Source organism: Cyprinodon variegatus, unplaced genomic scaffold, assembly GCF_000732505.1.
Source record: "Cyprinodon variegatus isolate N-32 unplaced genomic scaffold, C_variegatus-1.0 Scaffold242, whole genome shotgun sequence".
In the NCBI taxonomy this organism is placed as follows: domain Eukaryota; kingdom Metazoa; phylum Chordata; class Actinopteri; order Cyprinodontiformes; family Cyprinodontidae; genus Cyprinodon; species Cyprinodon variegatus.
The window spans coordinates 3237-28795 of NW_015150695.1; the positions used below are offsets into that span (position 1 = coordinate 3237).

Here is a 25559-nt window from a genome sequence, read left to right on the forward strand (position 1 = left end):
TGAGTATACATAGAATCAAATTTTTTTATGTCTCTGCTGCTGACTTTAGGCACAAGACCCTCAGGTGCTGGAACAACTGTCCAAAAACATCACACGCATGGGTTTGACCAACTTCACCCTCAACTACCTCAGGGTAAGTACCTTGAGTGTGTATATTGTGTATGTTTAGGGGGTAAGGGGGGATAAATCCCGCTTTTGGTTTGTGCAATTCTGTTACTCTTTCTGCATGAAAAGGAGATATTCTTGTCTGTTTTTATACTTAGAAAAACAAAGTGACTCATAATTTCTAATGAAGTACCATGTCTAGACTTCATATTGTCATTTTATTGTGCAGAATATTCATGCTGCGTCATTTGCAATGTTCTCTTTGTCAAAAAAATATAACATGCTCTACAAATAATTTGAAATGTTCTGCTGAGAATTCTTACATTTGCTGATTTTAAAGCACAATGGTTAATTTTTTACTCTCTGATTATCTGTATCGGTAGCTGAAATATGCACTTGCTTAGCTTCTTCTATTGAAATTTAAAGCTAAAAGGTTTTCAATCTTTATTGTTTTAATTGAATGGGTACATGTAAGGAAAATAATGATAAAGTTTATAAATAAACATATTTTTCTCAGCATTTTAACATGTATTATCATGAGATAATAAGCTGGCTGATGGTATTAGTGATGATTTCAGTGGGTTTTGTTTGTGTTTTTCAACACCACAGTTGACTGACAGGTTCAATTTTCAAATGGGGGAACAAGAGGACAGAAACGGGGAGAGGAAAGAATTAATTGGATACAGAAAATTAGCATAACATTAATGAACGCTCCCTGTTGAGACTCATAATTGTGAAATGGCGCGAATCAGTATACGGCACCTTCGCAGCTTATTATAGCCGGGTGAAGAAAAACACACAGAGAAGGAGCGAGGGAGCAGGATGTTATTTTTTTGTTTTGTTTTTCTCTTAACAAAGATTTTCCATACAGAGGACAACTCCTGCATGGCTGAAAGGGAAAAACGCTGCTAATCCTAATTTAAGCATCTTTAATTACAAACTAAAGGCTTCCTTTCTGCTTCTCCAGTAATTTGGTGATTCACAAGGTCAGCACTTAAGAAATAAAATGATTTTTATGGCTTGAGTGCAAAAAATGTGTTTAGAGGTTAAGATCAGCGTAAACTGTCATAGTGTGACTCTTTCAAACCTGAAATATCCCACCAAATCAATTTGTAAGCAGTATTTCTTAGAATAAACTTTAGCACAGTTTGGAGTATTGATGAGCATTTTTTTTTTTTACTTCATTCTGTAGCCATGCAGGATTCTAAAACACTGCATTTGAAGTCTAGAATGAACTCTGACCAGTCGAGGATCAATATTTAAATAGTTTCACCACTAAATAAACAGATAATCCAAAATAACTTATCTTTAAGCACTTCTCCGTATCTTATTAAATCCATCTTGAGGTCTGACTCTTCAGGTTTGAAACCGCTGCTTTATAGTCAACGTCTCGCACACTTTGTAAGTTATGTTTTCTGTCATTCTTATCTGGGGTTGTCAGTTTAAAATATTCCCTTTCCTCAAATTAAACAAGTAATAATATGCCTTTGGAAAAAGTTTTTCCTAGCATTTATCAGTCCTTCCAAGAGAGACTGACGGCTTCCTGGCTAAAGGGGCGACAACTTGCATTCTCCCCCACTCAAACACACACATCTTTTTTTTTTCATTTGTAGTGTCTAAGCCTTCTCTCCGTGTATTGGAGCTGCTAGCTTCCTACTATTCAGCCTGAAAATAGCCCTTGTTTTTAGGCAGAGAGCCAGGGCTTGTTGGCTGAGCCGGGGAGGGATATTACTGTGTCAGGAGGGAACCATCAGAGGAGAACACTGGATTAGTCTGCCACAGGGATGCTCACTTTACCTCTAGCTGCGTCGCATCCAAACACAACCCAGCGTCCCAGTTCACAGAAAAAAAAAAAAAAGCAACACACATCGCTATGTTCATGTGGGGTAATTTGGCTTAGGCACTTGGCTTTGCTGCTGTTAGATTGACTGGTTTAAAACTTGGAGAACATTTATCGCTTCTCCATAGATTCTTAATGTTGCATAGATGCGTCCAGTCCTGTTTTATCATTAGCTGTGAGTGGACTGTACTCAATCCATACCTCCTGTAACGGATTTCTAAATTTCACCTTTTCAAGATGGGAATAACTTGTTGATTAGAACTGACATAAGAAAAGTAGGAGTGGTGGGATGCTGAAGGTCAGATGAGATCATTTGAACATGCAAGGAATGATTAACAGTCTCCTTTTCTTTCAGTAATGACTATGAGAGTGCCCTTGAGCAACTTAGTAAACCCACGCCTTCAGTCACTGCAGCAGTTTTGACCTTATATTACAGCCTGATTAGGAGACAGCAAATATGTGGACATATTAGAGTAGTTAACAGCTGCTGGAAAACTTCATTGCACAGGTCAATAAGTCTGGAAAAGTAAAGAATGTGAGTTATTTTCAGGTTTTGGATAGGAATTGAAAAAGATAATCGAGTATATACAAATGTTTGTATTTCAAGCCTTTTTTTTTCTTTCTTTCTAAAACTGTTTTCATCCTAATAGAAACATGGACCCTTATGTGTTTTTTCCTTTGTAAGTTTTTTTTTTTTGTAAAAACTGTCATTCCTATCCAAGAATTTACACCAAACTTGCATTGACTGCTGTGCAGGTATCGCAAGGAACCCCGATTTAATTCAAATCAGTGTCTACACTCTGATTGTTCCCCAGTGCAATGCGGGTGTGGTTACTGAGGCCTCCTGAAAACAGAAAATTAGACACCAAACAGGAAAAGCTACTGGAGAATTTCAGAATAAAATCAAATTACTAACTTCAGCTTGATTTTTGTTGATGCGCCCATGAGGTCAGAGTGGCCAAATGGTTCTTATAAGCTTTCACACCCTTTCAAGTGGCGCCCACAGAATTTTCACAGAGCGCTGCTACGCAGACACATCCACTTTGAAAAAACGTGGTGGATGAGCGCCAAATATATATATCTGGAGACATCTTGCAATTTAGCCCATGAATATAACCACAATCAACAGATTAACTCTTAAAAAGAAATCACTGTCACCTTTGCATGACATGAAGAGGCTCTGATAAAGTTTGAAAAGCCTCAGGTAGTGTCCGTGTGTTTCATTTTCAACGCAGAATCTAGGCATGTTAAGCATAAATCAATCTTTATACTGATCTGACCATATTTTAAAGCACAAGGAACCTGACTATTCCCGCCTTCATGTGGTATGGTAGTAAGTTAAATAACAAAAACTAACATCTAAATTGCACATGAACACCCACTGGTTTTGTAATTTATACTGGAAAACTGGGGGAAAAAATGATATCCGAGTTACGGAGAACAGGTAAACTTTGACCGTTCAACATGGCGTAGAGCAGAGAAACTATTGTCTATGGCGAGTACTAGATTCTTAAGTGTTCTCTCATGTTGTTTGTAGCCTACATAATGCTGTGACATATATTTTTAAAAAAATGTATCACCCTTTATGTGTTTTTGAAAATACCGTTATTGTTTGATTTCAACAAATTCTCACTAACAGTTAGTTGATGCATTTGATGCATCCTGTTCTTCCTGTAGCAGATGATTTAGGAAATCTAGAACTGTCTTCCCCAAGTATCAGAACAGGCTAATCTGTGCATCCATAACAGAAGCACTGGAAGACAAAATAATTTCCAATTCACAAGTGGAAAAGATCATCTTTACCATACCATGTAAAGGCAGCATAAATCATTGGTCTCTTTTCAACCATTAGTTCTACTCGCCTCTCAAAACCTTTGGTGTGAAGTTTGATGGTGCCTTTATTTTGCTAAACAGGGAAACCATGGTTAATTTCCCTCTTAAAGATCTTTAGATGTTAATCATGGCATCAATAACTACATAGCTAGATTTCTCTAACCAATTACACTGTGGATCAGTCAATAAGATATAGTCTACAGCTAGTGCAAAGTGTAGCAGCTTGTTTTCTCATTGAGACAGCAAAAACATTATCATATTTCACCTCTTGCCAGCTTGTAATGGGCTGACACCTCAATATCTGGCAGAACAGTTTCACTCTCAAATCTCAGCTAACAGGGGTCTGCTGGAAGTCCTTGGAGCTAGGTTAAAGACTGCAGGTAATGAGGCTATTTTCTGGTGACCGACCTTTGGCTTTAGTATAGCCAATAATGGAGTATCAGGTCTGCCCTAACCTTTGACACCTAAGGGGGGGAAAAAAACTGTTATTCTTCTTTTAATGCATTTTCTAAATAATTCCACCAATTCATCATGATTTCTTTAATCGTTATGCAATTAAAGGAAGGAAAAGCAACTCCAAATTCTTAGCCTGGAAAGAAAAATGGAATTTAAATGGAAAACAAACCTTGATATGGATGGTTCAGGCCACAACTTTTTCTAATATATGTAATAAAAAGCACAGCAAACCAACAACTCCTTGATCTTGACAAATTTGCTTTTATGAGTCATTTTTTAGCTGTTTAGATTCTCCTAATGGAATACAGACACTGCAGGAGAGCTTAGACACTAGTGGTAATAGCTACTGTAATGGAAAGAGTCGGCAGAGCTATGAGAAACCAACATTTCCAGTTAATAGGATACAGATTTGAAGCAAAGAGATGAAGTCAAAAGTTTGGTGAGCACATCCGCCCACAAAGTTCCCCCTCCCTAAAAACATTTTGCAGCTACTTCCAGATAATATGGAGCATAAATGTTGGTTTGTCCAAAGTTGTTTTCTACAAATGATCGTGCTGCTTTTCCTCTAGTTGAGGAAAGGAAGAAGAAAGGAGCTGATGAAGAAATAATGCTATGTTTTTCTGTTTTACCAGGTGGCTAATTTCTTTTTTCTTTGGTTAATTAAAAATAATGCAAAACATCTTTTAAAGTTATTTGATTTCCTTGACACCTCTGCTCACCTGCAGCATGATAAAAGTTGCTGAGGCTTTTAACTAACTTGTCCCTAACATATCTGGATGGTCCTGCAGCTGAACAGTGCGGCATAACCTGCTTCTAATATCCTCCAGATGTTCTGTAGTTAAGAGGATCCTGATGTATTTAAGATGACATACTGACCCCTGATTCCTCTCAAAGCAGGTCGCTAGAGATTTAGTTTTTTTTTCCAAAATGAATATTTTACTTGTGGTCTTTCAATATAAGGAAGTTATGAGACCCAACATGGAAGGGACAGACTGTTCTCTGTGGTTACTCTCCTAAAGAGGGAATATATAATATATGAGAACGTGAATGAAGTGTGACCTACAAAATATTTGGCACTGTTGCTAAAGATGTACAAAAGCTTTAACATATTTGCTTTTGAGACTTTGTGCAGTTCTCCAACAGTAAACTGTAGAGGTGTTTTGTTTTGTTTTCTTTAAACTAACTCAACATTCTAGTTTTAATGAACTCATTGCTAAAGTTGTATATTTTGAAGTCTTTCCCATTTTTATGAGTGACAGAAATAAATCTGTGTTACATTTATACCTAATTGAAACAGGGTCAATGATTATCAATAAGAATTTCCTCTGATTGATAATAAAAAAGAAAGTATGAATAATGCATTTTGGGTTCTTAAAAGGCACAATCGCAGGGAGTTCATGAACTATCTTTTCTTCATTTCAGGGGGTAGGGGGTTTAAAGGTTTACAAAAGTACCCTTATGCCATAAATCTTTTTAAATTTACTTACATACCAACAACAAAATGTGAATTATTTTGTGTGATAGACCAATATAAAGTAAACCAAGAGAGGACAGTCAAAAGGAAAGAATGCAGAGTTTTAAAAATCTTGCATATATTATGTTCTATTCCGTTCTGCTATTTAACAAGCCCCTTTTTAATCTGAAGTCCAAATAAAAACCACTTAGAACCCCTTTCTCTCAGGAGGGCACCAAATTGGTTAAGTCTACTTGTATCAGTATGAATCCAGCTTACAGGCCTGTAAGACGACATTAGAGAACAAACAGCTTTATCACAAGCAGGGAATAGAGGTCCAGCAAGGAAAGCTGACATGTTAATCAGCTATTTATCATCTCAGATGAGAAGAAGGCTATTGTTAAAAAAACAGCTAAAAGTAGATTCACCCAAAGTTTGCATGTAGAGGCTATCCCAGACATGAGAGCACCACGGTGTGATCTAAAAAAAAAAAAAAAGGCTTTTTGGCCTAAATTACAAAATGCAACATTTGTGCAAAGCTAACACAGCTGTCACTCCCTGTGGACACCATTATCCAGTAGGATGTTTACCAAAAATGATGCCAAAGCTACAGGCAAATGATTCAGATATAAGCTTAAATACAAAGTGTCCCAGTCAAAGTATTTACAGGTGAGAATCTGCGGTAAAGCTTTAAATTTAAGCACTCCATTCAGAATGATGGAGCTTTAGATAATTACCAAAAAAAGCATGGGCTACAGTATATTTATTTTTTTTGCTTTTCCAGAGGCACATTGAGCATTTCCCAAAATATATATTTGTAGAAAAAGGTGCTTCAGCAGCCTGATGTAATGTTTCAGGAGGGACGAACATATAAGTACTGCAGACTTTTTGGAGTTTTATTAATAAAAAAAAAAGCAAATTGATAGATCTGTTTAATTCCGTGGACACTCTGTTGAAAAATGTAATTAAGTTTGTGGATAAAGTGTCAAAATGTGAGAATTTAGCTATTGGAATTCTCCAAGTTCTCCAAGAAGCCCTTTGATATAGTTGATAGATATATTACTTTTTACTTAGACCTCAGTGATTAAATGAGTGATTATTTAGCAAAAAACTCATCCTTTTCTGGTTTTGGTTTACCATGAAAGAAGCAGCATCAGCAGTAAGGGACAGGTGCTGTTCTCTCATCAGTAAATCTCCTTTCACTGATGTTTGCTTTCTCTCGTTGTGTCTGCAGTTGTGCGTCATCTTGGAGCCCATGCAGGAGCTCATGTCGAGGCACAAGACCTACAACCTCAGTCCCCGCGACTGTCTCAAGACATGCTTATTCCAGAAATGGCAGAGAATGGTAGCGCCACCAGGTAACTACCTAATTTATGGTGTGTTCTTTCAATAAAACCATAGACATGGTTCCCTCAGCAAAACTCTTCAGTCAGTTTTTCTTTTTCCTTAGAATTTAATAAATAAAAATGAGCCCTAATAGGGCTGAAGTAACCAACATTATAAAAAGCTGGTTCCTTATAAAAAATGGTGAGAGGTAATTGCTCCCTCTACTGAGTTTTGAGTTTATTCTTCCATTTAAACAGCTTTTAATTTCACTCCATCCATCACTGTACAGGAATATTTTCACTCAGAGTACGTATTATTGCATCATTTATGTTTCCAAATTTGCCATCTTAATCCTAGAAATACATTTTTTTTATTTGCCTGTCAGGTATATGAAATCATCAGAATTCAGGGTTGCCTCTTGAATCTCAACCCTGCCAATCTTTAACGGGCCTCTCAGGCGCCCTTGATTGATGTTTGCAGGCTGGTTTCTGAAAAGTACCGAGCTTAAATTGGCTGTGCGGTCTTAAGCCGAAGAGGGAGTAAGCCGAGGCCTTTTTCTTTCTTTCTTTCTTTTTTTTTTTTTGGACACATTGGAGTGGCTGCAAATTACAGCAATGCTTAGCGAGGCGTGACGAGATGTCTTTAAAAACCAACACCAGTCAAAAAGCCTTTGACTCAGACCTGTGTATCTTTAATTAAGAGTGCCGGGTGTAATCAAACTCGCAGATCCAGCTCCCTGGACAGCGGCTCCCCAGTGTCGACGACATTCTTCAAAGAAGAGAAAAAAAACAGTCAGAGATGAAAAAAAAAGAAAGTATTTTATGAATATAATAAAGACTCCTGGCTATACTGATAGTTATTTGTGCTTATGGGAAAAGAGCCAAAGCAGATCTGCAAACCTCTATGCATGCAGTTTTATTTATAAGGTAAAAACAAACAAATTTTATTTTTTAATTTTAAAATTACTCCTGACACTGCTGACCCTCTAAAAAGAGGTTATTTCACTTTATTTATTCGCACGTTGACACATCTGTAACATCATCTTTTCGGTTTAGCTGAAATGAGGGTTTTCCTTATTGGTGGGGTTTTGTTCCACTTTTCCTGTGATTCTTCTCCGGCTCGGAAACAGGTTGGGATTTCAGCAGGAAGGAAGCCACAGGCGCATTTATGCTCTGATAAGTCCTTTTAGTGGAAATGGAAGCAACTTTTGTGCGTCACAGACTCAGCATCGGAGGAAACCAGTGGGATAAAACAAATGATTGTCTCCCACAATAGGAGCGCATTTTTACTTGTTTTTTTTTTTTTAACAAACACGTTTGTCCAATTTTTGAATAAAACAAGATAAGATACAGATAAGAATTCCCTTTTTTGTTTAGGCTCTGATTTGTGGAGCTACTTTTGTTTGTATTGTAAGTCTCTGATTGTTATAACTGAATATGAGAGCATCTCCCTTGGCGTGATTAGAAGGAACCTCAATAAATGTATTCCACTTTTCAGACATCTGTTTGAAGATTGCGGCAGGATTTTTCTGTCTTCTCTTGAGATTAAAAGGAATAATGCTTTCTAACATGTCGGGAGAATTTGCAAAACCTTGTATTCATAAATTATGCACTATGTTCTTTATCAAAAGCAAGTGAACGAGTGAGGGATAAAGCCTGAACTATTTACCTGTGTAACTTTGAAATACTAATTATTTTACTTGTAATGTAATTGCACATTCTACTTAATGTGTGCTGAGTTACCCAGTAATGTTATTAGCATCTGTTTAACAATCCTCTGTTGTCACATCCGATATCCTCCTCTCTGTTTAACAAACTGAGAAAAACAAAACAGATTTTTGCTCCGGTTTCAGCTGGACACCCACAGAACTTCAAAACGGAAATATTTCCCACAAATCACAAAAAAGGTATCTTCTCTCTAACAATGGGAGCTGTCCGAAAGCAGCGTTATGTTTGTTGCTCGCTTGAATGGTCTGAAATACATTTTTATGTGTGAGGTTATCACAGCTGCTCAACTGCCTGTTGACAAATGAAGTGTTGAATGTTTGTGATGATTTGTGTATAACTTGTAGTTAAAGCTGTTTAGGGGGAGTGGTGGCCTAGTGGTTAGGGCTTAGAATCCTGAGGTTGTGAGTTCGAAACCTTCTTCCACAGACCACCACTTTTGCTCTCTGAGCAAAGACCCTTAACCCCTGGTTGCCCCACGATGGCAGCCCACTACTCCCCAAAGGGAATGGGTTAAATGCAGAGGTAAATTTTTCCAATGTGAAATCATTAAAGTTAAACTATTATTATTATTAATAATTGGCAATGAACAATAAAAATAATAGGAGTTGAGCAGTGATTCTACTTATGTTTCTTGCTCTTGTTTTGCTCCTGCTTTAGAATTTGAATCAAATTGAACATCAAGGTCTATAGTTGAGCATTTGTGCTAATAACACAGGGGTTCTTTCTTATAACTGCATGTTTTAGGAGATGTTAACGCTTGTGTGGTTTCACCTCCATAGATAACAGAGCATGCATCCTTGTTTAATAGAGTGTCTTATCTGTGTAGTATGTCTGTGGGGTGTCTGTCTGCATGCTTTGCAGTGTACTAGCACTCCGAACAAGTTTGCATGATCTCACCTACACATTGTACACGCTGCACACACTCCTACACCTTGTCTCCGTCTGTATGCATTATGTTCTTGGCATGGCCTCTGTTTCTCTTTGCTGGTCGCGCCAAAGCTGAGCCTGCCCGACAGACAACGACGAAGAGGAGGAAACGGAAGAACTCAGCCAGCAGCGCCAACAGCAGTGTGGGCACAGCCGCCAGCAAGAAGCGCAGCCCCGCCACCAACTTCAGCCTCTCCAGTCAGGTACCTGTAAGCATCAGCTCCTCTCGGTTTGCCTCTTCTTTTATCTACATACAGCCATTTTGCAGTATTTTTTTTTTTCTTTAAGCATCTCAGAAAGGAGCTTTAATTGGTTTATGTAGCTGCAATTGAATGCTTGCAGGGTTTCACACAAACACCAGGATTACCTAATGGTATTTCAGTTTGTAGGATTTAAGTTATTTTTACAAATGAAAGAAAAGGCTTTAAAACTGTAAAGAAAATGAGTTAAGAGAGGAAATGAAATGAAACAAAATAGAAACGTCCAAAGCAGGAACAGGTTTTATTGAAAGGTTGCAACATTTAGGTTGCATCGTGACTAACCATTACAGATGCCTCCTAAATGTTCTCAGAAAAGCCTTCTCAGAATGTTTATTCAGACAGACCAATCAGCATTGAGACCCTGTTGCTCATCCAAGTGACCGAAGCCTTGGGCTTTAAAGAAAATAAAGAAAATCTCTGAGTCAATAGAAAAATGTGGGTGGTGAAAATAATGCTTTGCCCTCTCACAGCCACCATACTGACCAGGCCCTTGAGCAAGACACTGATCTCACCATCCCCTCACTTTTACTCAAATATTGGCGACAAGCCTGCCAACTGAAAACAAAAACATTTTATGATCATCTTTAAGCTTACAGTTTTTAAGCCTTTTCTGTCAGAAATGCAAAGAATTGTAAATCTGTAAATGTACTTTTCATCAGGAATATTAAATATTAAAGAAATGGGAAAATGTGTTTCAGAAAAGTGTTAAAAAGTGAATGCAGGTTACTATCATTACGTGGCATAAAAGTATTCAGTTTTTCATTTTCGTTCGGATAAACAAATAGAAAAATCTATTTACATCTCCATTATAAAACATCTCATACACAAAGTCAGTCAATGCACTTTGAATATAGGTAAAACAGATTTAAGACATTAAATGCATAAAAAAAAAATCATGTTACTTTAGCAAAATTACGCATTCAAGATGTTCATGTTTCTCTAAAACTGAGGTTAAGAGATTACCTCCTTTACAATCCGAAACAGTGTATGTGTTACTAAGATCAACAGTTCCCCTTTCCCAGGCCTATTTGGCACAATTTTGTTGGTATGTAACTTTTTTAAGCTTTGATCTGACAATAGCTACGTTTACATGGGCATATGCATTACACGAGGCGAGGGGGGGTGGCATCCCCCTTCTTAAAAAATCTTAAAAAATCATCTACCTTCTAAAATGAACATCCCCCCATACCTTTCCCTGTGACATTTTCTTACTGAATGTGTAAAATTTCTACTATATATTAACAGTAATGGCAATAATATTGCCCTTTCAACATTTGGTGGGCTGTGGGCTTATGAGTAGCCTGAGCAAAATAAATAAAATAAAAGAAGCGGCCTACCATGACTATGAAACTGATCCCAGTGCGAAATTTGTCCTCTGCATTTGTCCCTATGTAGGGGCAGCGATAGCCATGCCAGTCCAGGGACTGACTGCAGTTCTACTGTAAGGTGTCTTGGTCAAGTTCAATGACCGGCGAACCTGACATGTAAAAACCATACCTTGCATAATGTTTTAGGTTAATAGACTATATTAATTTTGGCTATGTGTGCTTCCAAAAAATATGAAAATAAATTCCCCCTTCCCCCTTCTTTTTTTTACAACTAGACTACTGGGCATATGTGTGATCAGAGTAAACAAGTGGTTGGACAAAAAATTTGTCATGTAAGCATGTCAGTCGGAATATTCCGATCGAATTACGAAATAAATTATAATCCAACTGAGAGGGATGCTGACTGACAAGCCAGTTAGCATGTACGCAAACACTTAACAGGATCGAGTTATTCTGAATGAGGCATCCTGGCCTAATTGAGCATATGCACCCTATGTCAATTTGACGTATATTCACTTTGGCTGGCTAATTGCTCTGGGTATCTGTTTTTATAATATGCGATAGGCAAGTCTACAAATAAAATTGCAATCTACTTATTTATCGTTTTTTTAATCAGGACATTTAAATCAGATTGTAAAATTTTGAGCTAAAGATAAAGGAAAATGTAGTTGATAAGTTTCCTTTTAGCCAAGTCTTGTATGGTTTTTTAATATAGTTCACCCACCTTACTTAATGACGTGTTGTATTTTCCCAGCTCTAGGTATAAACTTGGTATATTCTTGGATCATGCCCATGCATGTTTATCACTGTAACATTTATTTTAAAAACCATATAATTGCATTGAGATCTTTTGCTTTTTAAATGTAACTGTTTACTGACCATCTGTGGAGTTCACAGTAAACTTCTTTGTTCCATATGTTATTGTTATTGGCTGAATTACTTTTTTTGGCTAATTAACCAGGCATAAGGTGACAAAGCTACTTAATTGGAGCTTTTTCAAGTGTTTCCAAGTAAATTTTCTTCAGTGCAGACTAAGCTTCTGCATGTGATAACATGAGAGTGGTAAATAATGTTATTTTAGGGATAATGCTGAGATATATAAGTCAGTATATGTCATGCATACATTTATGAGCAGTACTTCTTGTGTGTAGTACAGTATATACTGTATGGGGTTCACCGTTCATGGTGCAGAGTCGTTTTAACATGTCCAAAGCATGGCAAAACTGTGGAAGCCTGGCTTAGCTGGAGAACAAATTGTTTTTTCTAGTGTCAAATAAGATGCCGCTGTGTTATATTTTTAACCTGGACTAAAACCATTTTCCAATGCAAACAGAAAACAAGCCAACCGTGTTATACAGTTAAAAATTATTGTTGAACTTGATCAAACTTGATTTTGTAGAAAACATTTCATTTCAAACATGCACTGTTTTTTTCTCTCTCTTGTCAAAAGAACTTGCATTTATAGTTTTAAAAGTATTCGCTTGTAGACAATACATGTTGAGAGTGCTGTACATACTTGTTTTTAAATACATACAAGGGTGTGAATGATATAAGCGGCCTTAAAACACGTATACTGTCCGTGTGAATGTCTAATAAACAGCACCTTTAGGATTCTATTAGTGCCAATTCTGCTCAGCAACTCTACTGTTTATAAAGCTAAAAGTAGAGTTACTGTTCCTTCTAACACCTTCTAACCAAGCTTGATAGGGGGACAAAAGCTGCTATTTCTACTTGTGCAATCTACGTGTGATGATTTAAGCCTTATATAACTTTAGCATTGTTTCAATTTTAAATGTCACATATTTAAAAAAAAAAAATCCCCAAAACCAAATCTGAAATCCATTAGCTTGTAGTTGTATTTTAGTTTTAAAGAAAGACGTTTCACATAAACGTGAAGAGTATTTCAAATGCTTAATGTTTGCAGAAAGGTATCATAGTATCATCTTTTCTAGGATGAACTCAGTATAACCTGCAAGGCTTAAAATGAATTTTGCAAGCATGCAACTTCATAACCTGTTTAAGACTGAAAGTGCCTGATTTGGCAACATGGCTGTAAAAAAGGTTACTAGACGTACTTAAAGGTTAAACAGCCGCCTTAACAGCTCAGTGTTTCACCACATGCCTGGCACCTCCCTGGAGGATTGGATGCCGCTGTGAGTGTGCTGTCTGCAGAGGTTATACTTTTATTCCACACAATGCTCATTATACACAGGCTGTATTACATTCACTCCCCAGCATCCAATTTACTGTTCAGTAGGCTCGTCGGCATGGCACTCTGCTGTTCTTCAACAGAGATCATTTCAGTGCACCAAAAAGTGCGCTGATTCAAAACATAAAAGGAATTTGTTTTTGTTAAGGTTTTTACTGGTTGGAAATAATGGACATTCATTTAGTCCTCTGTACTAATTCAGCTTAATGGAAAATCTAAGTGTAAGAGACTTTGTGTGCAATGTCAGCCCAGCCTCACTATAAAAATGTCTGTTTTTTGGTAGCATATATTCTAAAAAAAAAAAAAAAAAAAAAAAAAAACACATGCATGTAGGAACCATAAAAACACAAAGACTTTGGATCAGCCTGAGGTTAACTGAGCCTAATTGCAAGATACGTTGGCAACAATAGCACCTCATGGTTTTTGTTGGAAAATGTTTGAGATAGAGTAAGCAGGTGAGACATTACCGGTATTTATAAATTGAATTAGACAAAAACAACTTAAAGTATTTTTAAAAATGAGACTAGTTGGTAAAATATTGACAGTTTCCCGAACTTCCCCATTTTTTCTTACAGAAACGTCCTGTGTTTACCACTTAAATACCACACGGGAACGCTGGGAGGTTTAATTGACTGTGCCCGCATTCACAAAAGCAACTTCTTGTTTAGATTTGGTTGTAAACAGAGAGTGGATATAATGTGATTCCAGCTGGGAGACAAGAAACAGAAATTCTTAAAGAACAGCAGTAGGCTATTGATTTTTTCTTTGATATCTATTATACAATTCTGCTATTTGACAATGTATCATTGCTTAATGATTGGCTTTCATTACATACAGTTATGCCTCAGGCCAGCAAGAATCCTTGGCACAATTATTTTTTTTCTAAATTATGCCAATGATTTTTATTGTTATGATTATTATTTAACTTTTGAAAACATTAACAAAATTGTAATCTGTATTCAATAAAAGTAGGGCTGGTTTTGGAGATGATATTGACATATACATGACCTGGTCCTTTGATGCAAGAGTCAAACTGATTTAAAAAATGACTTCTTGTTTATTATTTTCTTGTTCTTTTAACTGGACAATAGAGTTCACCACCCCAGGTTACTTTCTCACATTTTTGAACTGACCGTGTAGATTTACTGTAAAGTCCAGGCCTGTCTCTCTTTTTTCTATTCTTTTACCTGCTTGCCTTCGTCTTACCCATACATAATGTACATCTCATGCACATATACACACAGTGCTCGCAAATTGTTTTCTCTTTGGGAGGTAGCGTGGCTCTGTGCCAGCTCTCATTATCACAGATATCTGTATACACCCCCACCCCCCCCTTCCCTCCTTCACATGCTCCGTCTTTGCTCCATCATTGAACCCCCAGCACCACCACCACCACACCTCCAACCCAAGCCGCCCCCATTCCCTTTCCTCTTCCTCCTCACCTTCACCTACCTACCCACCCACTCACACAAGCACACAAACACACACAGACATCCTCATTGTGCATTCACACACAACTCTTAAAGACGGGCAGTGCGGTCGGTAACATGCTGGTTACATATGTTGCGCGCCTGCTGTCTTTGTCTGAGAAGTTCTTCGTTTGTGGCTGAACACAAGCCTACGTGAGTCCAATAACAATAAGGAGTGGACCCTTGCAACTGGAAGGGGGGGTATTACTGGAGGTTGTGGTGGTAAGGGGTTATTTTATATAGAATAAGCAACACTGACCTCTAGTGGCCAAAGCTGCAAGCTTAACAGTGCTGCTGAAAGCTTAACATTTGTCTTTTAGGAGAGCAGAAGGCATATGCTCTTTAGGAAAGGTTCACCTTCAATTTGCATATTTTTATAACCAACCCTTTTGTTGCTTTTGAATACACTTCTCCCTTAATACTAGATTTAAGTATCCTTAAATAATTGATCTTATGCTCGCAGTTACTGCAGGAATAGTAAAAACGCTTGTAAAAAGTCTGATGTTTTAATACACTCATGAGACCAGAGCTTTTAATTGTGCATTGAAACTGTTTGTGTAAGGGGTTGGGTGATTTTACATTAAACATATTTCTTAAGTAAATGTAAATTGAATGAGTTAGAACAAATTCAAGTAAATGTAAAAGAAGTTTCTCACTAACTTCTGTATTCTAAATTATTCCTACACAAACAGAATATGCTGAAACTCACTTCCTCTAAGTGGACTGTGAATATGCAGTCTTGAAAAGAGGTAACTGCATTTGGTGTCTTTGAGTTAACAAGAAGCTTTAAAACCTGCAGAGCACACTAGAGTTAGCCTAATGCTGAGGAATGCAGAAAGTGGGTAGAATAATACAGACAGGAATACCTTTAAATAATATCTAGCTAAAATTACAACAGAATGTTGTTGATGGTCACATTATTTTTTTAATTTTTTGCCTATTGATAAGGTAAATTATTAAAAATGCATGTGTATTTATGCATTTATATATAAATTAGACAATGTGTAAAAATAATTGTACCCAGATTTAGTTTTGAAACAGGTAGCTATAAATGTCTCCTCAGCAGACCACCCTTGCAAAGAAGGGACAGAGAGAAGGACAAAGTCAACAGGGGTTGGTGTGAATGAGCCTGCCAATGATGCACTAGAAAAAATGGTGAACTAGAAAAAAAGCAAAAGTTACACAAATGAAGTGAACAGCGGAAGCTCTCCATTATAAAACCCAAAGCATATGAAGGTGTTTCCATTAGCATGTTTTGCACTGCTTTTTTTTTTTAATGTACCATCACAAAAAAGGTCATGTGCAATCATATAGCTCCTATGCAATGGATTGGAACATTGGTAGATCCATTTACTAAAAACTAACTACCAATAGGTTGCCTCCTCCTTCCTTTTCCTTTGTCTGATAGGGATGGTCCCTCTTAGTTACCAGAGGTGACTTTGATTGACATTTATCTTGGATTAATTGAGTGTGCAGCTCCCTGCATCCTTAGCATCATCTCTAAGAATCCAGGTAGAGACCTGCATAGTCACATGGAAGCCAAAAGTTTCAGGAGACACATGCATATAAATACGACGTCCCTCCTCACAGAACCGCATGCCTTATAGCAAAAACTAATCCCAGATATATCTAAAATGAAACAAGAACCCTAAAAAAAAAAAAAAATGTAAAAAAAAAAATACATTTTTTTGAGTCATCATAATGATTATCAATTTTTGTTTATGTTTACTGTCTCTGTACTCCTTCCCTGCAATTGTGAAGTGTCCTACCGCCCCCTATTGACAAGTTGCCACTAGTTGAATGCAATTATCACCATCTGTTCATCCCACAAGCTGTATCTCTCCATGCTACCTGTGTCTGTGTAAACATGTCAGTTTATAATACTGCTGTGATGCAAAACAGATTTTAGACTTGATCTGACAATAAAGGAATAGCGTATCCAAAAGAATCAAATACCTAAAAACAATCTGCTTTCTTAAATACAAATGCTTTTTTAAATTGTGATTTTAGTTGAAATATACAATATGATTGTTTCTTTTGTATTACCTATAATAATTTGGCATCTCCTGACAGGGATTTATTAAATAAGTGTTTTGACAAAATAGAAAAATAAATACTACCAGTTAGTTTAACACTAGTATTTATCTAACATCTTCTAGTTTTTTATAAAGTAAATTAGAAGATGTCTCTATAATCTCTATGTGCAAAGTATGAAGAGTTATTTTAATAAAGATAAGTTCAATAGAAAATATTTAAAACACCCAAATATCCTTTATTCTAGTAGTGTTACTAGATTTGTTTTAAACTGTCTACAATTAAATATTTTCAAAAATCGATTTGGTAAAAAGCAATATAATGCTTTTTGTAGTACAAGTCATTTTATATAAGATTTTAAATGAATTATTTTTCCTTATTAATCATGATACTCAGTTTTTGGTTATTATCTTCCTTCATTTTAGCAGTTTTTGCAACTTTTGTTTTTTTATTTCAAGTTCTTTACAGCTCACAGGGTTTTTTTCATGGCTGTTTAGCATTATAGTGCAACTGAGGTTTTTGAAAATACAATGAATCTCTATCTGTTCTCCGGTTGTCTTTTTGTACACTTTCCATCTCCTCCCATCTCACCGAATTCCCTCTTGTTGTTCAGAGAGTCTGTGGAGGAGCAGATACGCTCCTTTCCTCGCTCCCCTCTCTGCTCGTCTCTGTGAATACATGCCAACGCAGCGTTCAGTGAAATCAAGTAAGAAGGGAGGCGTTTGTCTCTGCGTCGGCCCATTCAGAATCTCAACTCTCAGCCAGTGCAAAAGCAAACTCCTAACGAGATGAGTAGACAAGTAGACAGTATTAATTAGCTCACAATTAGCTCTCCCCAGTCTCAGACTAGCCACCAGCTGTTATTATCGGAGGGATTTTTTTCAAGAGGGGAGGTGGAGGGAGGGGTTGCCTAAAACGGGCCAGAGGTAGGTTGACAGGCCCCCTCACAGGAACAGATGGTGAATGCAAGGCTTGTTGGCAATCAGTACATTTTTAGCTAATGACTTAATTAGTTATGCAAATTGACAAATCAGTGTGGATATTGTCATTTAGTTGAAAAGCTCACCTAAATTAATTATCCTGATTAAGGCATAGAGAGGTGTAGAAGTGGTCGCTGGGGGAAAAGAGGGTGGAGATGGCTTGGATTCATGAACTGGATATCCTTGTGATTCCCATTAAAGTGAGTGAGTGACTGTTTTGTTGTTTTATAAGACAAGAGTAGAAGCAGGTTGTCTCGCGCATGTTTACATCATTGCTTACTTTGTACAGTGCTGCAGGCAGGGTTAATCTGCATTCATCTGCCTTTGTGTGGAGTTGTTTGCAATGGCGCTGTTATGCAGTGGGTTTGTCTTGGCCCCCGTCCAACGCGCGTGCACGTCTGTGGGTTATATTTGTGTATTTGTTGCAGCAGAGATGGCTGCGTAGAGTGAGATCTTCCAACCAGGCAGCGTTGACACACATGGCCAGTGAAGCGTGCACTCCATTTAACTGTACGGCTTGTTCCCAGGTTACAATAGCTACTCCAGACACTCTGCAGCTACAAAAGATGAGACACAAAAACTCACAAATGAATATAGCTCTAATTGAGGTCCTTGTTTATCGATGCTTAAAATAATAAATAACAGTGCAGTGATTATTTTGGCAGAGGAATTGTAAAACATGACTAAACACAATCGCTTCCAGAGGGGCATCCCTCTCCATCAGGATTCCGTCACATAACACAAGTCACAGAAATCAGTAGATAATGGATGAATCTCTCTCCTTGCTTTCCATGACCCAGTGTGAGAGGGCTATCTCTTTGAAATATGTCTTACATGATGAGTATTGATCGGGCCGGGTGCAGAGCACCAGGGGTATCCACTCAATATACGGGAAGGTTTCATTTGCACAAGGAGCTCCAAGAGGGGTCACCCATTTGGATGGGTTCACTGGGTACAGCCTCACTTTTCCTAAACACACTCAAACTCACATTTGCTGTCATTCCACTGTAAGCAGGGGGTCTGCATTTAAAGCAGGGAAATATACAGCTTTCAGTGTGGGGCGCCTGGGTGTTTCTCCATCAGACAGAAAAATTGATAGAACGTTAAAGGCCTATTAAAGTCAGCTTTTGTTTTTTTGACCTCATGGTATTTCAGTTTAAAGGTGGCCGATTCTGTTCTTCTTTTATAAAACACAACAAACATAATCATATATGTAAAGTAATGCTAGTAACATTAGAAAAAGTACCAATGGTGCTTTAGTCGAAGATTTAGATTAAACATGTAAATAATGATAGAACAAAAATAGTTATAAAACAAATATTTCCCCTGTAATGTTTTTTCTTTTTTTTTCTTTTTCTTTTTTTTTATTAAATTCTGATAGTATTTCAGATCGTCACTTTGATGCATTTGTTCCAGGATACATTGTCACTTTTTCAGATATGTTTTCCTTCTTATGTTTTTCCAAACACAAGACAGAGGTTGCTAAAAGATCAAAATATGATCAATGGATCAATGGATGGAGACATTAGTTTACATTTTCAGATTAAACTAAATATTTTAAGTGCCTGGTCACATACAGTACTATGATTTTACACAGTTTTATGCAACTAGCCCAGTCTGGTTGCAGGTTTGTTGTGTTCAATTTGTATATTTACTGTAACAAGTCCTGGCGACCAGAGGCATAGACAAGGAAGTCTGTATTTCCAGAGGAGGAGCCAAAAGAAAGAGGAAAAGTATAAGATCAACTCTGCAAATGTGTAAAAAGAAAAAGATACTGGATGCTAAGTTGGATAAGATACAATTAGATTTAAAAGTGCTCAAAATCCAATATGAAATTGGTGTTCATTGAAGCAAGGGATAACGCTGCAGAAGCTGCCAAGGTAAAGGAGGTGTAAATAAGTACTGCCAGCAGATCTCAATGTTTAATTCTACTACTTGTTTTCTGGTGCAAAAATCATTTTAGTCTCAAAAAGGACTAAGTAAACATGGTCAGAATCATATCTTAGCATATATTGTTATGGCTAAAGATGAATATGTATTATATTGTAGTTTTGCTAAAGCCATAGTACGTGACTAGGCCCCTTTGTCTTTTTTTCTTCTTCTGTAATTAAATTACTAACTAACTAACCGTTATTTTGTGCTGAATTCATGCACTATTTGGGAGTTCACAAATGAAAAATCTATCTTGTATGCCTCCAGCTTAGATTGTTCACCAAAACAGATGAGCGAACCACATTGTAGTAATATGGTTTAAGGCTGTGACAAAAACAAGAGCTGCCCAGCCCATAGCCAAAGCAAAATAAACATAGCAGCACAGGAGGTTATACGTCTAGCTTCTGCTATCGCATTTGTTTTGCTGAAATCCATTATTTTATCTTTGAAAAAGGGACAGCAAGAGCTTTAATGCCTATGGTTTTTTTAGCATCTCATGGCGTCTGTTGATATTTTATTTGTACTGATATTGGCTAAAAAGAATTGAGAAAGAAAAGAAAAGAATTGTGCTATGATTACTGTTCATGGATTGTTTACACATCTATAGAGGTACATTTTCAAAGACATATTAGGGCAGAGGACCCAACTGCTGGCTAATCCAGACCCAACCAGATTTAAAACATTTATAAATTACCACATGTTGTCTGACGACAGTGTTCAACTTCACTTGCGCCGCTTCTCCTGTTAATATGGTAAAGCCCACCGGAGCGTCCGGCACCAGGCTGCAGATGATACAAATTAGCGAATGAGCTGTTAGTATGGGTCACTGCTGCTTCTGCTACTTTTAGACACAGAAGGCAAACCTGTGGTAAGCTGGGCGATTGGAAAGCAGGAGAAGACGATGAGAAAAAGAACAGAGAAAGTTTGGACTTCTGGAAGAACTGCGGTGAACTGGTAAAAGAAAAGTGAAATGGTGTGCTCAAAGATGACCCTGCACATTTTGAGTGTTTGGCTCAACCTGCTGCTGTGAAGCAGGATTCTCCACCATGACCACAATCAAAAATAAATATCGATCCAGGCTGACGAATGAGCACCTTGATATGTGCTTCAGAAAAGCTTTGTCGCCATTCAAACCCAGGTTTAAAAACCTTGCAGGGCAGCAAAAAGCCCACTGCTCTCATTAAGCCATAAAAAGAAATCAGTCAGTTCGGGTGTTTTATAAAATATGTGAATCAGGAAACTGTCTATACAACAAACTGAACGATTGTTGTTCTCTACTTCAAAAAGCACATTAGATTTTAAAATGGAAATGGAAAATTTTATTTTTTGTTTTTATTGAAAATTTTTTTGGACCTTTACTGGTTGATGGTTTTCTTTATTCGGACCCTGCTGATTTTTAATTGGTTAGCCCTGAATATTTTGCAATTTAACTGAGTCTATGAAAAACACAAAAAATTTGAAAAAGCTTTTAAGCTCCAAACAGGTTATTTCCAGACACTAATTTGCTGAAAACATATAATTCAGAAGATGAGATCTTTAAAAGAAAATCTGGTGAACTGTTGGACTTTACCCTTTTTAACACAAACAAAATGCATTTTAGAGGTTGTAGAGTAATAGGGTGCAATTTACAGCGAATATAATCATGTAAAAAGTATTAACCTCAGTAAAGAGCTCTTTTTTTTTCTTTTTGGTATCAAAACTCAAATGAGTCAATGTAAAAAACTGTTTTCGATCGATGATTGAAAGTAAAAAAAAAAAAACACAATCAAACAAAATTTGGTCCTGTGTGAAAAGATGACTACTCCTCACACCTTCTGCCTACACATTAGAGAGCCAAATTCAGTTTCACATCAAAACTAATTGATGCCATACCTTCCATCCATCCATTTTCTGACACGCTTTATTCCAGCTGGGGTCACGAGAGGTACTGATGTCTATCTCCAGCTGTCTACGGGCGAGAGGCGGGTTACACCCTGGACAGATCGCCAGTCCAACGCAGGGCGACACAGAGACAAATAGGACATAATGCCTTATCTATTAAAGAAATTTAAAAGATCTGTGCGACACCATAAAACAACCATCTCAACAAACAGCACACTTGCCCAAATATAAAGACATTTGTGAACAGAGCAGAAACAGAGGTAACGGAGAAGGGGAAAAAAAGACAAAAAAAAAAAGAAAGAAACAGAAGCAATGAAATTGCTTTAGAAAGTGTTACAAAACTGAACTACAACTGGATTATGCAGCAAGATAGCGATTTGAAGCACAACAGTAAAAAAAAAAAAAAAGCTTTGAACGAGACTTGTCAAACATCTGATTAAAGACCAATGGAGATTCTGTGCCCTTATGTTGGCCAAAAAAATGGCCCTAAATGCTCAGGCGTTACTTAAAACAATTCTGCAAACAAAGATCGGCCAAACAGTGAGGTAAAGGACTCTTACTGTGTAACTACTTTACTACATAAGGCCAGGTTGGTTTTATTAGACCTGCAAAATATCAAAGAATCTTTTAATCACCATACTAGTTTTGAACATCTCTGATGTTGCTGCTATTTTCAAATATCACTTACTGTAAAAATGTCCATGGCTGGATATTGGTTACTAACTCTCCAGGTAGACAATATTTATATTGTGCACTTGTACACAATGCAGTATTTTAATTGTTTATGTTTTAACTCTTCACTATTATGTTATTCTTATATACATTTCTAAGGACCACATTTGAGTGACCAATTTTTCTATCATCTTTTTGCTGCTGTAAACACAAGAATTTCCCCATTGTGGGACAATAAAGGGATTCTCTATTCTGTTCTATTCTATTCTTCTAGTTACAATAAATGCCTATTTTCTTCCTTCCTCTCTTCATCCATTTGTGTACTACATGCTGTGTGACCTTTAGTATTTAGGCAATGTCAGTTGTGTCGAGTGCAAGCATCTCTTACCTCAAGAGTTATTCCAACTGGTTAAATATTACATTAGTATGTAAAACATGAGTTCGTAAAGTTTGGACTACATTAGCCAACGTTTATTGCCATTCAAACAGACCCTTGGGATTCACCTTCTGATATTGCTTTGACATTAAATTAGCTATACATATTTAGCCTACATTTTTAACAGCTGTATTTTCTTTCTAAATTTAAACATTGAAAACTACAGGTTATAATTACACAGCCTCTCTTCAGCTTTAAAACTTATTTGATCATCTATTAAATTCAAGTGCAAAGAGAAAAGAAATTTCAAAGGCAGCAAATACTGTTTTCAGCTTTAAAACTAGTTTAAGTTTTTGATTTTTAAGCTGTTTTATCAGGAAAGGTTCCAGTCTCTCACCATCTTCTTTTTTAATGGCTACAGGACGTGATGGTCGTTGGCGAGCCCACCCTCATGGGCGGTGAGTTTGGGGACGAGGATGAGCGCCTGATCACCCGTCTGGAGAACACCCAGTATGACGCCACCAACGGCCTGGATGATGAGGATGATTTTAACAGCTCCCCTGCTCTGGGTAACAGCGCCCCCTGGAGCAGCAAACCTGCCACCCAGGACACCAAGCCAGAGAGTACAGCGCCACAGCCTTCGCAGTAAAGTTACAAATATTAGATAAAAGAAGAAAACAACAGATCCTTGGCTCAATGTGGGTCAGACGTTCAAACATCCTCCTCTCACCCAGAGGGCAGTGCTTCTATGCCGCATAACTAATTCACCTGTCTGCAGACTCATCATTGGCATGTCTAGCCAAACTGTGTCATCTGGAATATTTTCCTTTCTGAATCATTGCAACATTTCTTTAAAAAAACACAGAGAACTGGATGAACTGCTTAGAAGTATCTACAGACTAGAAAAGCATACAAGATGTATGCAATGTAATATAGAAATATTATTGCAGGCTGACTTAATCCTTGAGTGGAAAGCTCTAGATCAAATTCTCCTTCTTGGACCGTCAGATACAAACCTCCTGTCTGGTGGAATACCTCAGCTGTGATTGGTTGACCTGCAGGTCACAAGTCATCACACTGACTGCGGACAGTAGGAAGGAGAGAAGAGTAAAAACAACAAACAAAATGTCTCTGAAATAAAAAGCCTGTGAAGGGAATGTGGTTTTCAGCAGCCAGCGGAGCCCATGGAAGTGTCTCACCACATTGGACTCAGATGAAAACATTGTTGGAGGCAATTGCATTTTTATTGGAAATCCAGTCGGCCGTTGGGCTGTTTCTACTGTTGCTTGAGTTCCATTTCCAATTAAGAGGAAATAAAAGTCCTCTACAAAGTGGATCCTTTTTCAAATGAGGAAAAATCCTGTCCTGGAATAGTTTTCTTATCGTTACCGCTGTTGTCACGGATTGTGATTTCATGCAAACCACTTTGATTGTGTTTGTAGTCTGTTGGTATTTTTGGCTTCTTTCTGAATCTTTTGAAGTCACATTGTAATTTTTGCCAATCATTTTGTGAACTTTGCTGACCCATGTTGATGCTTTATTATTATTTTTTGTTTTTTTATTATCAATCCTGGAAAGTAGGACTTCTTTCCCTTTAATGACCTCCCAAACTGATACAAAGCCTTCTCCTGCATGATTTTATACAATTTTTATTTGGTTTGTTAAATGTGCTCTTTGAAATGCATTAGTTGTTTTTTTTTCTTGTTTGTGTTTATCAGTTTGGGAACACTGTAACAAGGTTTGTAGCTTGTAAATAAAGGTGGAATCTATTTTGTCCACTGTAAATCGACCACTGAAAGCAGTTTGAATATGGCAGCTTTTTTTTTCTTTGTTTTATACCAGTCTCTATTTCTGTAGGGTGGTTTGGATGGCTGCAGGTTTACTTTATTTTGAACCAAAACTTCTCATATTAGAAGTTAAGACCTCTTTAGCTAGCACAGAACCAAAGCCGCAAAGTTAATGAAAAACCACACAGTCATTGTATTTGGTTATATGAGTACCTTGTGACAAACTAAAGGAACCATTTAAAGACTGACTTAAAATCTCATCCACCCCACAGAAATGCTTAAAGATCCCTGTGTTTGTGTTCACAATCGTTCTTTAATCTTCAATTGAATCGATACCCTTGCATATACTCTTTTTGTTGGAGATTTCTTTAAAAACTGGCAAGACAATGACAGTCTTTATACAATTGGATTTAATGGGTATTTATTTGTGTATTTGTAAGGAAGCTCACACATTTGGAAATATGAGTCTAGTATTATTAGACACCATTTGTACATTATATAGCAGAGGTGTTCAGTGTCATATCTGATGTCTGGTATGTATGCTTTACCATTATGTGTGCCAATAAACCGTGCTTACAGTAAAAAAGCTACTTTTGATTTGGTTAAAGCATGTGGTGTTAAGAGGTGATCCTTTCCTGTTTTTTTGTTGATCCATATGTGCTTTACTACACCATTAACTCTAAAAATGATAACATTTATTTAAAAGGACTCAATTTAATACCCTGGAAGCTCTTTTGGATTTTTTAGGACTGTCATTATTTTTGCTCCATATTCTAAAATATACATTTAATTTATTTTCATGGCAGATGCTTGATGGATTGAACTAAGAAGGCTTTTAATTTGAAAATCAGCTCTACAGCTCTTTTGGTGTAGCTATTTTACTGTCCAAAAACTTAACTTGGAATTATCCTCAGTTTACTTTCACCAATACTGTTTTTCTGTGACATATTAGATTATTGATAAA

At 37.1% G+C, this 25559-nt stretch overlaps 1 protein-coding gene across 5 annotated transcripts; it reads left to right on the plus strand.

Annotated features, from left to right (window-relative positions):
* On the plus strand, positions 1-25398 carry LOC107089184 (LIM domain-binding protein 2-like). 5 transcript variants are annotated; one of them, XM_015381824.1, is made up of 5 exons: positions 1-133; positions 6922-7045; positions 8866-8919; positions 9725-9876; positions 23230-25398. In XM_015381824.1, the coding sequence occupies exons 1-5, from the start codon at positions 98-100 to the stop codon at positions 23455-23457; spliced, it is 594 nt and encodes a 197-aa protein (XP_015237310.1). In that variant the 5' UTR covers positions 1-97; the 3' UTR covers positions 23458-25398. The 5 variants fall into 5 exon arrangements, with proteins under 5 accessions (XP_015237310.1, XP_015237314.1, XP_015237316.1 ...); XM_015381828.1 differs by having other exon boundaries at positions 9725-9870; XM_015381830.1 differs by having other exon boundaries at positions 9740-9876; positions 23230-25397.
* Positions 25399-25559: the final 161 nt, after the last annotated feature.

Coding starts and splice junctions, on each gene's coding strand:
- LOC107089184 (XM_015381824.1), top strand. CDS start 98: ATGGGTTTGACCAACTTCACCCTCAACTACCTCAGG. Junction 8,920..9,724: donor TCCCACAAATCACAAAAAAG/GTATCTTCTCTC, acceptor TGTTTCTCTTTG/CTGGTCGCGCCAAAGCTGAG. Junction 9,877..23,229: donor GCCTCTCCAGTCAGGTACCT/GTAAGCATCAGC, acceptor TAATGGCTACAG/GACGTGATGGTCGTTGGCGA.